The following is a 16736-nucleotide window of genomic DNA, read 5'->3' as shown; positions in this document are numbered from 1 at the left end:
AGCATTGTCTGCCTTTGGTAAGATAGTCTCTCCCTTTTGGAAAATCGCCCTTAGCTGTAAATCACCCTTGCTGAAACATGTAGTATCTTTTCGGAGACAGGTCTACATGATTCTGAAAAACAATGCTGACGAGCTGAACCTGTCTTTTAATGTTAAAGTCGAGGATTTTAGCTACACTGTTTATGCAACGTCTGAAAGCATAATGAAATGCTTTGGCTGTGGCAAAATTGGCCATCTTATACGTGCGTGTCCTGATAAAGCGGATGAAAATGCGACTGTACAGACAAACTCTCAGAGTAATGTTGCTGAAGCTGTGTCTGTCACAGAGGATGTTGTGGCTCCTGCTGCTGTCGAGTCAGGTGCTGGTGGGTCGGTTGGGAATAAACCCACTATGGCTGAGGTTACTGCGGGTGGTTTCTCTGTACCTGGTCTCATGGTTTATGAGACGGGTAATCTAAGCAGTGATATCACTGTAACTAGAGATGAAATGACACCTACTGATAAACAGGTCAGTGAGGGTGTTGGTGAATTGGAGATGGAAACAGAATCAATCTTCAAAGTCCCTATTAAAAGGAAAAAAGTCTATCAGAGCAAAGACATTAAACAAGTAAAAAAGACAAAACTGAGGCTGAAAGCTTAGTCTCCGATAATGACAGTGATTCCACGGATTCCAATATTTCTGATTGTTATCTTTCATCGCAAACTGAAAATGAAAATCAGACAATAGTTCATAAAGTTGAGGAAATTAGCAAATTTTTGAAAGAAACAAAAGGTCTACCTGGAGTTCAGTTTGAAGATTACTTCCCTGATCGCTCAACTTTTATTAATGATGCAAAAATTCTAATGAAAGAAGGAGCTTTTGTAGATAAAGAAGTTTACCGTCTCAGAAAAATTGTGAGTAAACTGAGAAAGCAAAGCCTTAATGATGAAAAACAAGATATGCTGTAACTTATTTTTTCTGGTAGAAATATTAGCCTTGCTGACTGTTTCTTTTAATGACTTAAGCCCATGTCTTTTTAAAACATCATTTTTTATGAGAGATTTTAAAATCGGAACCCTTAATATAAATGTTGCTAGAGACAGTCAGAAGAGAATGTGTTTGTTTCAATTTATAAAACAAAAACATTTTGATGTTACCTTTGTTCAAGAATCACTTAGTGACTTAAAAAATGAGGTAGACTGGAAAAAAGAATGGGATGGGCAAATTATTTTGAGTCATATGTCTTCTATTAGTGGAGGAGTAGCTGTTCTGTTTTCAAAGAAGTCATTACCAATTTCTTATGAAATAGAAGAAATAGTTAAAGGCCGTTTTTTAAAAGTTAAAGCCAAGTTTGAAAACACTATAATGAATTTTTTTAATATTTATGCTCCCACAAAAGGGGCTGAAAGAATAGCTTTTTTTGATGTAATTAGTGTTGTTATGAAAGATTTAAACCCAGATGAATTATTGTTCCTTGGTGGAGATTTTAACTGTACTGAAAATGATAAATTGGACAGGAATCACTTAGAGCCACATATTGCCTCACATAAAGCTCTCACACAATTGATAAGAGCTTTTGATTTATGTGATGTTTGGAGGAATGTGCATCACAACCACAGACAATATACTTGGGCACATTGTAGAGATAATCTCATTTCTATGGCAAGGCTGGATAGGTTTTATGTGTTTAATTATCAAGCAAATCTTGTTAGAGAATGTAAAATAATTCCAGTTGGTTTTTCAGATCACTGTTCTGTTGTCTGTAATATGTTTATTAATTCTGTGCATGTAAAGAGTGCTTATTGGCATTTTAATACATCTCTTTTAAATAATAAAAAGTTTATTGGAATTTTTAATTTGTTTTGGGAAAATTTTAAGAAACAAAAACAGTTTTATACTTCTTTGCAACAATGGTGGGATTGTGGAAAGGTCCACATTAAACAGTTGTGTCAAGAGTATGCTCTTAATGTCACTAAAGAAATGGCTCAGTCAATGAAAAAGCTAGAAAATGAAATCATAGAACTTTTGAGTACAGCTTCTACAGGTGATGGTGATTGTTTTGAAAGCAGCAAATCCAAAAAAGAATTGCTTGCAGACTTATTGGGTATGAAAGCTCAAGGAGCGTTAATCCGTTCCGTTTTCAAAACATTTCACAAATGGATGCACCATCTAAATTTTTTTCAATTTAGAAAGAAAGAATGGCCAAAGTCGCATCATTCATTCATTACGCTCTGATACAGGGAAAGAGCTTACTGAGCCTAGTGAAATACGCAAACATGCTGTTGTTTTCTACTCAAACCTGTACAAATGTGAATTGTCTCAAAGAGAAGATGATGACTTCACTTTTCTTAATGATCTTACGAAGATTGATGAAGAGTCCAATTCTATGCTTGAACAATCTCTGTCACAAAGTGAATTATACACTGCTATGATGAGTATGGAAAATGGAAAGACTCCTGGCATTGACGGGATTCCTGTTGATTTTTACAAAATTTTATGGCCAGTGATTGGTGAAGATTTCTTTTTGGTTTTTATTGACAGTTTGAATAAAGGATTGTTACCGTTAAGTTGTAGAAGAGCTGTTATTACTTTGTTGCCTAAGAAGGGAGATCTCCAAAACATAAGTAACTGGAGACCGATTTCTCTTTTATGTACAGATTATAAAATTGTGTCAAAGGCTCTAGCTACAAGGTTAAGTCAAGTTCTGAGTCAAGTTATACATTGCGATCAGAATTATTGTATACCCAATAGGTCAATCTCTGACAACATATCATTGGTCAGAGATGTTCTAGAGGTTTCAAGGTTATTTGGTGTTAATGGTGGTCTAATTTCGTTGGACCAGGAAAAAGCCTTTGACCGTGTAGAACATGCATATTTGAGAGATGTTTTAGAAGCTTTCGGTTTTAGTCAGAGTTTTATAAATATGATTGAGGCCATGTATCGTGACATTGAGAGTATACTCAAAGTCAATGGTGGTTTGAGTGCTCCTTTTGAAATTCAAAGGGAGTTAGACAGGGATGTGCCATGTCGGGAATGCTATAGTCACTGGCCATTGAACCTCTGCTTCATAAGTTAAGAACTGAGCTGAGTGGTTTTACTATTCCACACTGTAATGTCACGTTGCACCTTTCTGCTTATGCTGACGATGTAGTTGTTTTTATATCTAGTGCTGATGATATTGAAAAATTAGAGATTATTGTTAACCGTTTTAAAATGATTTCTTCTGCAAAAGTTAACTGGGGAAAAAGTGAGGCCCTTTTAATGGGTAATTGGAGTAGAGAAACTCCCAGTTTACCTGCAGGTTTAATCTGGAAGAAAGACTGATTTAAATATCTTGGTATTTTCTTAGGTAATGAGGATTTTGTTCAAAAGAATTGGGATTGTATGTTAGAAAAAGTCAAAGGGCTTTTACAGAAATGGAAATGGCTACTTCCCAAAATGTCGTATCGAGGTCGTACGCTTATAATTAACAATCTGGTGGGGTCCTCGTTATGGCATAAACTTGCTTGTGTTGATCCTCCTGTTGGACTTTTGCCTAAGCTTCAAGGAGAAATGGTTAATTTCTTCTGGGACAATTTGCACTGGACACCCCAAAGTGTTCTTTTCCTGCCAAGGGATGAAGGAGGTCAAGGCTTGGTAAATCTCGTCAGCAGAGGAGCGACTTATCGGCTACAGTTCATTCAGCGTCTATTGATGGGACCTCAGAATTTAGTGTGGAGACCATTAGCACAAACTATTTTAGGTGGAGTGAATGAAATGGGACTTCATGCTGCTCTTTTCTTAACGGATAATACTCTTCTGAATTTGACTGGACTACCTTTTTACAAAAGTCTTTTTAAAGCGTGGAAACTTTTTAAAAATAAATGTTGGCAGTGGTGGCTCAGTGGTTGAGGCTCAGGGTTACAGACCAGAAGGTCAGGGGTTCAAGCCCCAGCACCACCAAGATGCCACTGTTGGGCCCTTGAGCAAGGCACTTAACTCCAGGTTGCTCCGGGGGGATTGTCCCTGTAATAAGTGCACTGTAAGTCGCTTTGGATAAAAGCGTCTGCCAAATGCATAAAAATGACAAATGAAATGGACAGAGTCAGCTACATCTCTTTTCTGGTTGCTTGAGGAACCTGTGGTGTTTGGGAGTCGCCTTGATGTGTCAGGAGATGACTTTCCAGGGCTAAAAGACTTGCTTGTGTCAAAGAAATTACTACAATTGAAAGATATCATTGACAAAGCAGGACCTGAACTAAAAAATGCAGAAACTGTTGCTATACATCTGGACATAAGATCAGTGAGATTTGTCAGAAAGTTTCTGAACAAACTGGACTTGAAATTAAACCCCAAGGAAAGAACTTTACTCGGGAGATACAGTATGGGTGACATTTCCCCTGACGCTAATGACTTTTTTCCAGACATCAGAATTACACCTGATCTTGAAAACACCTCATATAACAGCCCACTGTTGTGTTTGAATAAAAATGAAAATGTTGATTTTTGTACAGTTAAAGGAAAGGTGATATACAGATGTATGGTGAAGATAATAAATAAACATACGTTAAAAGACAGAGTTGACACAGTATGGAGAGACAAGCTGGGAATGATGGAGGAAATGAAACCAGAGTGGAGAGTACTATACAAACCACCATTGACTAAAAGAGCAGGAGATCTCCAGTGGAGGATCTTACATGGTGCAATCGCTGTTAACGCTTTTGTGATCGAAACTGAATCCCACTGTAAATGATTATTGTCCTTTCTGTTCAGAGAGAGAAACAATATTCCATTGTTTTATGAATTGTGACAGACTTTCTCCTCTTTTTGATCTTTTAGAATTTTTATTTTCTTTATTAGGGATTTGTTTTACAAAGCAATGTTTTATACTTGGCTTTAAGTATAGTAGACTACAGAAATATAAGTGTCAGTTAATGAATTTTATTGTTGGTCAAGCTAAATTAGCGATTTATATCTCCAGAAGGAATGAAATAGAACAGAGGAATGCACAACAACTTGTATCAGTTCTTAAGAATATGTTTAAATCAAGAATTCTTGTTGATTTTAATTATTACAAAATGATGAATGCAATCAATGGTTTTGAGATTGAATGGTGTCGTGATGTTGGTATGTGTTCCGTACTAAATGAGTTATTTTTTATACGTGAATTAAGGTAGTTAAAATCATGTAGTGTTTTTTGTTTGTTTTCTTGTTTGGCCTTGAAATAACAGTTTTTTTTTAATAAAGTGTTTTAAAACTCAAAACTCTCACTGTCTCTCTCTCTGTGTCTCTCTCTCTCTCTCTCTCCCTCTCTCTCTCTCTCTCTCTCTCTCTTGACAGAACTTTATAAACTCTCCCCTCCTCCAGTTGTCGTCACTCAAGATAGTTTAGTTGAAATATCTGGTGATTTCAGACTTGTGTTGAGTTATTTCAATGAATAATGTTTCACACATGGCTTTTATTGTGTTTGTTCTTGTGGCATGTGGTCGGTAAGTCAACTTTCTTTCTTATTTATTGACAGTTTATTGTAAAGGACTATCAACATCATTGTTTGCTGTTTTTCTGAGAAATATTCAGTTGATCTGTGTAAATAACACTTTATATCATCAATAAATGATTGTATTAAATGTAACGTTTTGAAGACATCATATCATCAGACTCATTTTACTTTCAGTCAGTATCATTACACAAATATTTCTGTTTGTATTTGCTGTTATTTCAGTGGAGAACTATTGAACATCTTATTCATTTATCAGTTTTCATGAATCTGTTTCAACACTTCATTGACTACAAGTTATTCCTCATTTAATGTGTGCAAAACGTGTTTCAAAGATCAAAATAAAAGTTCACATTGTTTGTTGTGCAGGTGTGTTTGATGTTGATCCAGATAAAGTGAAGTCAGTGTCAGTGATGGAGGGAGATTCTGTCACTTTACACACTGATCTTACTCAAATACAAGATGGTGATGAGATCGACTGGAGCATTAGACCTGAACACATTGTCATCGCTAAAATCAAGAGATCGATCGGAGTCTTCTCTACATATGATGATGTTCTTGGTGGGAGATTCAGAGGTCGACTGCATCTGAACCATCAGACTGGAGATCTCACCATCACAGACATCACAACTGAACACACTGGACTTTATCAACTAATCATCATTACAGGAAATAAAGATACAACAAAGACATTCAGTGTCACAGTTTATGGTGAGTGTTACAGTGTCGTCTGTCTTCATCATTATATTAATAATCATTTACAGAATCTATAAAGATATTTCAGACTGATTCATATATTTGAAATGATATTAATAGATTCAGTCAGATTATTATTTTCTTTCTAATGATCGTGTATTATGTCATTTATCTGACAGTATAATAACTATAAAACAACGTTTCTTTCCTCTATATTTACTTTTCTACATTTGATGTCTGTAATTTCTTCTTGATTAAATCTATTCTCAGATCGTATCGGTGTAAAACTGCAGATGTTGTTGCTCTTGTTTGATAAATGACTTATGTTCATCATTTCTGTGTCACAAAAGCATCTGCTGCATCATCACATGTTCTATAACATGATATACTGGAGTAATATGAGGCACGAGTGTTTGTTTAGCATTGTTTATTCTTATTCTCTTACGTTCATCGTTTTATCCTTTATTATTTTACCATGTTTCAGGTTTTTCCTCTTTTCTCCTGTTTCATCTGTGTGTATTTTACCTGTTGCTGCTGGCGCCTAGCTCGAGTCTGTGTTTGTAGCCTGCTAGTTTTAGCATCACTTAAATATCTGTTTTCAGTCTTTAATCCTTCACATCGTATTATTCTCTTATCGCGATTCAACTGCGCACATATTCCACCTGCATCAGATTTCTATTTGATCACAATTAAACTGCGGACATTTTCCATCATGCACACGTTTTTCTCATCTGTGTTACACGGATTATTGCATCGAGCTCAAAGCACCGTTTATCAAGAACAAACAACAACAAACAATTTGCGGTAAGTCATGGCATTCCTGCATTGCATGTCACATGTTTACTATAGCTTCTTCCGTCAGCAGTGAGGGATTCACATGTGATAAATGTAAGGAATTAGTCAGGCTGACGGAGAAGATTAATGAGTTAGAGACTCTCATCTGAACGCTAGTGGAGGTCAGTGAGAAAGAGAAGCCGCTAGGGCTGCACAATTAATCAAAATAAAATCGAAACTGCGATATGAAGACTGCGATTTAATTAAATAAATGTAACAGACTTAATTTTGGATTTAGTTAATTGTTGTTGCATTGAGTGTACACTCTATGGTGTATGTGTGTGTGTGCAGTACATTATCCCCTCGGGGCTTGCCGTAAATGGTGAGTGGGCATGCGCACAGGGGCTGGTTGTTCTGTTGCGCTTATGTCCGGTTTCTTCCACTACTGGTGTGTAAGTTAATAAAGAGAGAAGCACGGATTAAAACTCTGGCCGCATTCGTTTGTTATTTTCTTATTTCTAAGTATCTAGGCGAACTCCACGCGAACGCTCGGTTACATGAATAAATATTCTGTTCCCTTCAAAGTGTATTTGTGCTGCTCTGTCCGGTCTATATTAAATTAGAGCATTATTACAGTGTTTTCAGAGCGGTTCTGTGCTCCACAACTCTCTCTCTCATGCTTACAGTAACAGAAGTGAGTTCGGTTCCGTTTGTTTACGTGCACTAAACGCTTTATTTACACTAAACTGGCGCATCCTGCGTGAAGCGTTTATTATTATTATCTGCGGTAGCAGCATCTCAGTCTCCTCAAGACACAGATATCATAATAATAACACAGAATACAAGATGAGTATAATTCAAACATCTTTATTAAATGATTGTTGAGCAAACAGCATTAACAGAAACACCTGCAGAGTCCAGAAACTTCTCTTCATTCTCCTTTATTTGTTTCCCTCTCACGAGAGAGCGTGTCGCACTTATTACACTCCCCGCGGAAACAAGTGAAAGCGGAACTAATATTACCAACATCCAACACAATGAAAAGGAACATAAATATAATAAATCAAATATTGAGTTACTATAATATAGGGCAAATGTTCACTTTAAATGTAATTACACCAATGGATTATCAGTTCAACTTCAGTTTGACATTAATCCTCATTCTTTAGGATATCTTATATACTGTAAAGAATAATTTGTAACAATTCTACTTTAAAATTATATTTTGTGTTTATTGCATTATTCAATCAACCAACTTTATTTTTGACAGCAACAACTGGTTTTAGCAACATGGAAATGTAGTTAACAGTGACGTTGAGCAGAAAGATTACATATAACCAGTGTTTACAACTGCTGATAAAAGTGAAATGATCAGAATCGATTGATGAGATGAAAATTATCAGATGTTAAATATATATATATATATATATTTAATTATAACCGTTCTCACGTTCATATACTTTTCAGAAATAAAGGGGACATGTCATTATTTACCATACAGTAAAATCACTGAATAAACTCTTTCAGTTTTTATACATGTTTATTTTTGTTACAATTCACATCTTGTTCAATATGAGTGTTTTCAGATGATACAGTCAGTGTTTTTCAGGAGTCTTGTATGGGAAGAATATGATTATTCACAATCACATGGAGGTGGCTGACATCTTAAACAATATAAGTAGGGGCAGACGCAGCACATCTTCAGATATAGTCCCATGTAATGTCCATATACAGTATAACACTATTCCTCAAGATACTAAATACATAAATAAATCCCAACTTAAGTTTGACCATGAGAATTTATATTCTTCAACATATGATTTCAGGAGAACATGGATTACCTTTGTTTCCTCACCTCTCTCTTCTTCTACACCTCTTTATTTCTATATGCTTCTACTACTCTAAACTTGTATGTCGCCCTCTAGTGTCTGGTTTGTGTATAACATCACATCTACTAAAACATAGTGACAGCTTCAGAGTGTTACAAATATAGATATCCTTGTCTAAAGTTTATAACTCAAATGTTTTAGTGGAATGTTTTTTTTTTTTGACATATTAATCACCGTCATAATAAACACTGAAAATAAATCAGTCCACAAATTAGATTAATGGAGATCAATGTGTGTGTGTATATTTCTCATATTTTCCAGCTCGTCTGCCGGTTCCTGTGATCATCAGAGACTCTTCTCAATATTCTTCAAGCTCTAAATGTGTGTTGGTGTGTTCAGTGGTGAATGTGACACAGGTGACTCTCTCCTGGTACAAAGGAAACAGTTTATTGTCCTCCATCAGTGTGTCTGATCTCAACAGAAGTCTCTCTCTACATCTGGAGTGTGTCGATGATTCTTACAGCTGTGTGGTCAACAATCCCATCAGAAATCAGACTAAACATCTCAACATTACTGAAGTCTGTCAGCCGTGTTCAGGTACATCAGCGCTGATATTAATGTTTATTTACTGTAGATTCATTCATCATCATGTCGATCACTCATTTCATGTTCAGTGAATCTGTTTCATGCTCTGAATAAAAATGATTGTGAAAAATTAAAATATATTTATTTATTTATACACTGGTGGCCAAAAGTTTGGAATAATGTACATTTGTGCTCTTATGGAAACAAGGTTTCCGCAGGTCCTTAAAAGTCTTAAGCTGCGTTCACACCTCCAGCGACATCATCCCATTCATTTTCAATGAGAGCACAGCGACTTCCGGCGACACGAGCAGCTCATCAAACTGGGTGCCGTCAATGTTGTGCCACATTATTCCAATCTTTTGGCTGCAGTGTAGGTTAAACCCCAGTGATAACACATAATAATGCATTTTTCTCTAAGCTGATAGTTTGTTAAACATGTCCCTGAGCAACTAACAGAGTCTTCTGAACAGATTTCTCATGGCTAATAAAAGACTACCTCCTTGGTTGTGGCTGTGGTTTCACTGAAGCTGTGATCCGATTGGTCGTCTCTGGTCTGGTGGGCGTGGCTGCTGTTGTTGTGCTGGTTTATGACATCAGATCTAAAAGTGTTGGACAGAAGACAAGAGAGCAGACATCATCACTCAAGTAAATAACAGATGAATAAGATATTCAATCATCAGGACGCTAGAGGGAGACATTCTTTAACATCTGGATCCATTCAGAGTATGTCAGCAATTTCCTCTTCCATCTCCAAATATCCACCAGACATCCACCAGACATCCTCCAGACACTCTCCAAACATCCTCCAGACACTCTCCAGACACTCTCCAAACATCCTCCAGACACTCTCCAAACATCCTCCAGACACTCTCCAGACACTCTCCAAACATCCTCCAGACACTCTCCAGACACTCTCCAAACATCCTCCAAACTCTCTCCAAACTCTCCCCTCCAACTCCAGAGGAGTAAGAATGATGAAACGACAGAGATCAAGTTTTCAACAGTTTTTAGCTAATGATGCCCCTGTTGCTGTCGTATCTCGTTTTATCACTCCCTCTACTGCTACATTGTGGCTCCATTAAAAATTAGGAAGAAAAAAGTCAAGGCTCAGCCCTGGTTGAATAGTAATACCCGTGCTCTTAGGCAGGAGTGCAGGAAGGCTGAGCGAAAGTGGCTTAAAGATAAACTACAAGTGTCCTATGAAATTTTGAGAGACTGTTTAATTAAATTTCAAAGAGCAGTTAAATTAGCCAGATCAAGCTATTTTTCTAATATCATTTCAAAGAACTGTCATAATGCTAAAGTTCTCTTTTCTACCATTACATCATTTCTTCATCCAGTTGCCCTTACACCCATCTCCCCTTCGGTGGACACGTGAACAGTTTTTAACATTTTTTACTGTTAAAATTTCTGGTATACGCTCACAGATCTTACCTGCTAGTAATGATCCTGTTACCTATCCTGTTCTGCAAAATCTGTTGACCTGTTTTGTACCTGTGTCCCTGTCTCAACTCAAACATATAATTGCACATATGAAGCCTACTGGTTCTACGTGTGATGTTATTCCATCCACTTTGTTTGTAAGGAGGTGGTGGAATCAATTGGTCCAAGCGTGTTATCGATTATTAACAGTAGCCTGACCACTGGTATTGTTCCCAACTGCTTCAAGTATGCTGTTATTCAGCCTCTTCTTAAGAAAGCAAACCTTGATTCATCTGATATGAACAGCTTTAGACCTATATCAAAATTATCCTTTATGTCAAAAATATTAGAGAAGACGGTGCTTGCACAATTAAATGATTTTTTAGCCATCAATAATTTGCTCGGGTTCAGTCAGGTTTCAGAGCTGGTCATAGCACAGATTCTGCTCTGTTGAGAGTCTTAAATGATATTTTATTAGGTGTGGATTCTGGTAGTCCTGTTGGTCTTCTGCTGCTCGATCTCAGTGCCGCTTTCGATACGGTTGTTCATGACATACTTATCAATCGACTAAGAGACCAGGTTGGTATTCAGGGGTTAGCCTTGGATTGGGTCTCTTCATATCTCAAGGGTAGAACAATTTCAGTCTGTTTAGAGAACTGTTCTTCATCAGTTGTTCCTTTAACATGTGGGGTTCCTCAGGGCTCCATCTTGGGACCCATTTTATTCTCCCTCTACATGCTTCTGTTAGGAAAGATCTTTGAGAGGCATGGCATACACTATCATCTGTATGCTGATGACTCTCAACTTTACTTTCCTATTAAACATGGGAAGCAAACCTCTTTTGAGTCTCTGCATAAATGCATGGACGATGTGAAGTGTTGGCTGGCAAAAAACTTTCTCCAATTAAACGAGGATAAGTCAGAGTTTATTGTTTTTGGTCAAAGGGGATGTGAGGTAAATTTAGAAAGAAATTTGTCACTGCTTCCAGGGAAAAAACTTCCCTATGTAAAAAACCTGGGTGTTATATTTGACTCTGAGCTCAAGTTTGATCGACAAATAAATGCTGTTGTTAAAAATAGTTTTTTCCATCTTAGAACTATGGCAAGGTTGAAGCCCATCCTTTCTTTTGATGATTTGGAGAAGGTTGTGCATGCTTTTGTGTCCTCTCGATTGGACTATTGTAATGCTTTGTATCTGGGTGTGAGTCAGGCCTCTCTCTCTCGCCTGCAGCTGGTCCAGAATTCAGCTGCTAGGCTTTTAACTGGAACCAGGAAAAGAGACCATATTACCCCAGTATTGATTTCCCTACATTGGTTACCGATCCAATACAGAATCAAGTACAAAGTGTTGATGCATGTGTTTAAGGCTCTTCATGGTCTTGCACCTGAGTACATCTCTGCCTTAATAAGTTTGAATCGAACTTCAAGGTGTCTCCGCTCTAGTGATCAGCTGTGTCTGTCAGTTCCTCGATCTCGCCTAAAAACTAAAGGTGATAGAGCTTTTGCGGTGGCAGCCCCTAGACTTTGGAATGAGCTTTGGTCATAAAATCATCTCCGTCTCTTTCCAGGGGGCCTTAAAAACGTATTTATTTTCCCTATCTTTTAATTAATTGCATTATAAATTGTACTAGGTAAATTTTATCTTATTCTTGTTTTATTGGTTTTAAAAGTTTTTTGCATTCTTAAGCTGTATTAATGTGATTTTACTTATTTGTTGTAGCTCCATGTACAGCACTTTGGTACCCAGTGTGGTTTTTGAAAGTGCTCTATAAATAAAATTGAGTTGAGTTGAGTTACACTCTACAACAAATCTTTGGTCGTGTCCACTCTCTCATTCATCCTGTCGGTCATAAAAGTTGACCAAACAAGAAAATTCTGTCAAACCCGTATAACTTTCATGAAACAAAAGGAGATGTTCTTCTCATTCACCATTAGGACTAGAGGTCGACCGATATAGGATTTTACCGATACCGATAACTATGTTGGGACAACAAGCCGATAACCGATTAATCGACCGATAGTTTTTAAAATCGATACTGGATGAAAAAAAAAAACATTTAAAGTAGAGATGCACCGATACCACTTTTTCTCTTCCGATTGTGATACCGGAAATCTCAGTATCGTCCGATCCCGATCCGATAACAGTGTTGATATTTGCATAATCAGTTTAGAATATCTTTACATTATTGTGTGGAATAATTGGGAGATCTCTTTAATATGTAAAGAAACACAAACTTCTAACGACACATTATTTCAATATAAATGTATCGATTATTAAGTTTATTATTAACTAGTTTACTGGATAATGTAGCAGCAACATTAACAGGAATTCCAGTCTTCAAGTCTTCAGTAGAAAGAATCCAGTGTTTAATTTATTATTTTTCTTTCTTTGTTTTTTTTCCTCCAAAAATGTTTGAACTTGTATCTGGACTTTAAAGGATTCAGATCTCTTTGTTCATTTAGTTGTAAGACATCAGTCCACTTTTCATTCACAGTTATTATTTAGAACCCATTCAATTAAAATATTGTTATAAACAAATACTAATGATGACAATAATAATAAATAGTTATTATTATTATTATTATTATTATTATTGACTTTTCATTTTAAATACAACAGTAATATATTTAAGTCGTGCACTTTTTAACCCCTCAGGCTTTTATTTTATCATTCTGAAGTCTCCAGGACGTCCAGATTCAGCTATATTTTTTTGGTATTTTGCGCTGTTACGCTCGTTTAAATTCTCAAAAAACTCATCTCACACACACACACACACACAAACAAACAAACACACTCACACACAAACACACACTCACACACACACGCACACCGATCACTTGATGATTATCAAATAAAAATGGCAAAAATACGTAAAACAACCACCACGAGGCATCAGTGATAGTTTTTATTTCGCCTCTAGAGGGCGCTCTCATACTGTATAATGACAGTGCGCCCTTCCCAGCCACTCCAGCACCGGACACAACGGGGGAAATTATCAGTGTGGATTTTTGCCGATAACCGAAATGTCCAGAAATCGTTATCGGTGCAGATTAATCGGCGAAACCGATATATCGGTCGACCTCTAATTAGGACTGCACAATTAATCAGAACAATAATCAATGTTATAATTATGGGTTCACTAATTGTGAAAAGTGTCAATTACAGTTTTACATGCATTAAAGTTTCTCTGAACATGTTTGTTTGCAGTACTTTTATAATCAATCAGATGTCTGAGGAATTTAAAGGTGTGATGAGACCAGCTGTGAGTCAGAGCGAATAGTACCAGCAGTATTTCAATGATTTGGGATTCGGTCTCACCGCGTGTCCCATTGATGCTCGCAGTGTAGAACAAAACTAACAGCAACACTTGATCTACAGTAAGAGACCGCTTCAGTGATGTTCTAGCATGTTCTTCATGGAACTGGATGGGATTGTAAGTAGTAACTCTTCCTGAGACGCCCCATTGAGCGAAGATTGCAAATTCACACCTCATTGTTGCCCTTCCACATCTGTCCCATTCTCTCCTCCTCCTCCTCATCCGTTCCCCTTCAGCTCAGAATCACCTCAAACTCACCTGAGATCTGAATGGAACAAAAGACCTCATCTGATGTATAGAAATTATGTAACTAGTGTGACATGTTTGGTATCATTTAAAGTGTCTCAGTGCCTCTGGTAAACTGGTCTCATCCTCTCAGCCGTAACGAAAAGCAAAAAGAAGTAATAAAATATGAGAAATGTGGTGTTCCCCTTAAAGGTGTGCCCTGAGCTCCCCCAGATCCTCCATACAAACTACATCCTGTATGTAAATCCACAGGAAGTTGTTTCTCCCCCCTTTATTTTGAGCTCAGTTGCACTTTTCCTCCTCAGGGCTGTTTGGCATGTCAGGGCTGCTGCTGTTTGAGAGGTTCGACTTGACAATCTCCGTCACACTTTAATCTATAAAAGTCTCACAAGAATTTAAACTGGTCACATCAGTTTTGATGTCTGCGCTCCATAATATCGAGGGAAGCTGGTTGTTGCACGTGTGCACCAGAGAGAAGAGCAGATCATGATCGCGAGATCGTTACACTCGTGAGAGTGCAGATGAGAAGTCTTTATCTGTTTATGAGATTATCATTAAATCTGCCTCAGCGGTCTTAAACAGTCGATCACTTGTGCGACCGCCGAAATATCTTCAAAGGCAGAACGATGATCTTTCCCTGCTGTCCATGACCCAGTCCGACTAGACCAGTTGAGAAACACTGTTTTAACACACACAAACACACACAAACACACATACACACACATACACTCTCACACACACACACACACTTCAAAACATGCAGAATATGCCCAGCTAGAGGACGACCAGTGGCTATTGGATTTAGTGTTCCTGACCGATCTCACTGACCTGCTGAATGATTTTAATTTAGAGCTGCAGGGTAAAGATGAACATGTAATCAACATGATCAGTTCAGTGAACACATTTAAAAGCAAGCTGGCAATGATGTTGATTTAATACATTTCTGAATATCTTCAAACATTTTAATTCACACTCAATATTGGGTGTCCAGTAGATTTACTTGTACAACTTCCTGCTTGCAGTTCCTGTCTGAGCTCTTCCGCTGAGTTCTGCTGCCGTTAACAAACACTTACTTGATGTTACCTGCAGAGGGGGTCATAATGCTGTTATATCATCACCAGCAGTGACAAGAGTCAATAAAACATGATACAGAGTTTCCATCTTCAGTCACTAGAAGGAGTTACAGCAGTGAGATCAGCATTAGAATAGTCATTCAGTCTGTATGCCATTACACCAGCAGCACTGACGACATTACAGGAAATTCATTGCAGGAAATATTCTAAATTGTGTGCATGATATCAGTTGATCACAACGGACCAATATGTGATGCTAAAACACTTTTATATGGTAAAACGTTTGTGGAAACTGAAGAACTTACACACATTTGTGCTTGTTGAGCATTTCATTGTAAAACTATTGACATTGTTGTTCTCATTCATCTCAAAGGTGTTCAGAAGGGGTTCAGGACAGTCAAGTTGTTCCACATCAGCCTCCGTAAATCATGTTTATATGGACCTCACTGTGTACACGAGGGTTTTATTATACTGGAACAGAAACAGAATTTGCTGAATTTGCTGTAGCATTAAGAAGTATCTTCACTAGAATAAAAAGATCAAGTCAAACTGATTTTCATGAACTTTGTGTTTGTCACTTAGTAACAAAAACATCTAGGTTACGTATGTAACCCCCGTTCCCCGATGGAGGGAACGAGACGTTGTGTCGAAGAAGCGACACTAGGGGTCTCTCTTGAGCACCGAATATGCCTCTGAACTATGAAAAAAGGCCAATGAGAAGTTGGCAGACAGTATTTGCATACCCCGCCCCTGGACATACGGGTATTTAAGCGGGCAAATACGAGAGTTCATTCAGGATTTTTCTGAGGAGCCGGAAATGGTCACAACAGTGGCTCGGCTCAGCGACGTGGCAGGGAGGACACAACGTCTCGTTCCCTCCATCAAGGAACGGGGGTTACATACGTAACCTAGACGTTCCCGTCTGTCGCTCACTTCAACGTTGTGTCGAAGAAGCAACACTAGGGGTCCAATTTAAATCATTCCATGCGCTGAGCCGTGTACGTGTACTGCTGACACAAGAGCGGGCAGGTATTTTCATGTGCAAACACGACCAGCTGTATCAGGCTGCACGTACCCTTCCACAATGCCCTATAAAGTTGTCGGAATCCTTCTGGTTACCCTAACAAGGGGAACAAGGCTACGCTTGCCAACCTGGGAATGGGCCAAGCCTGACTGGGCCTCTTTTCTCTCTATGTTTCTCTGCATAGAGCAGAATGGCCGGGGCCCTTACACGCATCAAAGGAAGGGGGTCTTATAGAGAGGAAGACCCTGCAGAGACCACACCTACCCTGAAGGGGAGGTAAAGGTGCTGAATACATCACATGGGTTTTTAGGCGAC

The 16736-nt window shown here is 37.9% G+C and overlaps 1 protein-coding gene across 1 annotated transcript in view; it reads left to right on the top strand.

The window, feature by feature from the left end:
- Positions 1-10886, top strand: part of LOC127639975 (SLAM family member 9-like) — a 42730-nt gene extending 31844 nt beyond the window's left edge. Inside the window, exons 3-4 of the mRNA XM_052122339.1 lie at positions 9077-9352; positions 9811-10886. Coding sequence (XP_051978299.1) covers positions 9077-9352; positions 9811-9989 — 455 coding nt within the window. The 3' untranslated portion in view covers positions 9990-10886. The remainder of the gene's footprint in view (positions 1-9076; positions 9353-9810) is intronic.
- The last annotated feature ends 5850 nt before the right edge of the window (positions 10887-16736 follow it).

Source organism: Xyrauchen texanus, chromosome 48 (genome assembly GCF_025860055.1).
Source record: "Xyrauchen texanus isolate HMW12.3.18 chromosome 48, RBS_HiC_50CHRs, whole genome shotgun sequence".
In the NCBI taxonomy this organism is placed as follows: domain Eukaryota; kingdom Metazoa; phylum Chordata; class Actinopteri; order Cypriniformes; family Catostomidae; genus Xyrauchen; species Xyrauchen texanus.
This window is presented reverse-complemented; position numbering and strand designations above follow the sequence as displayed.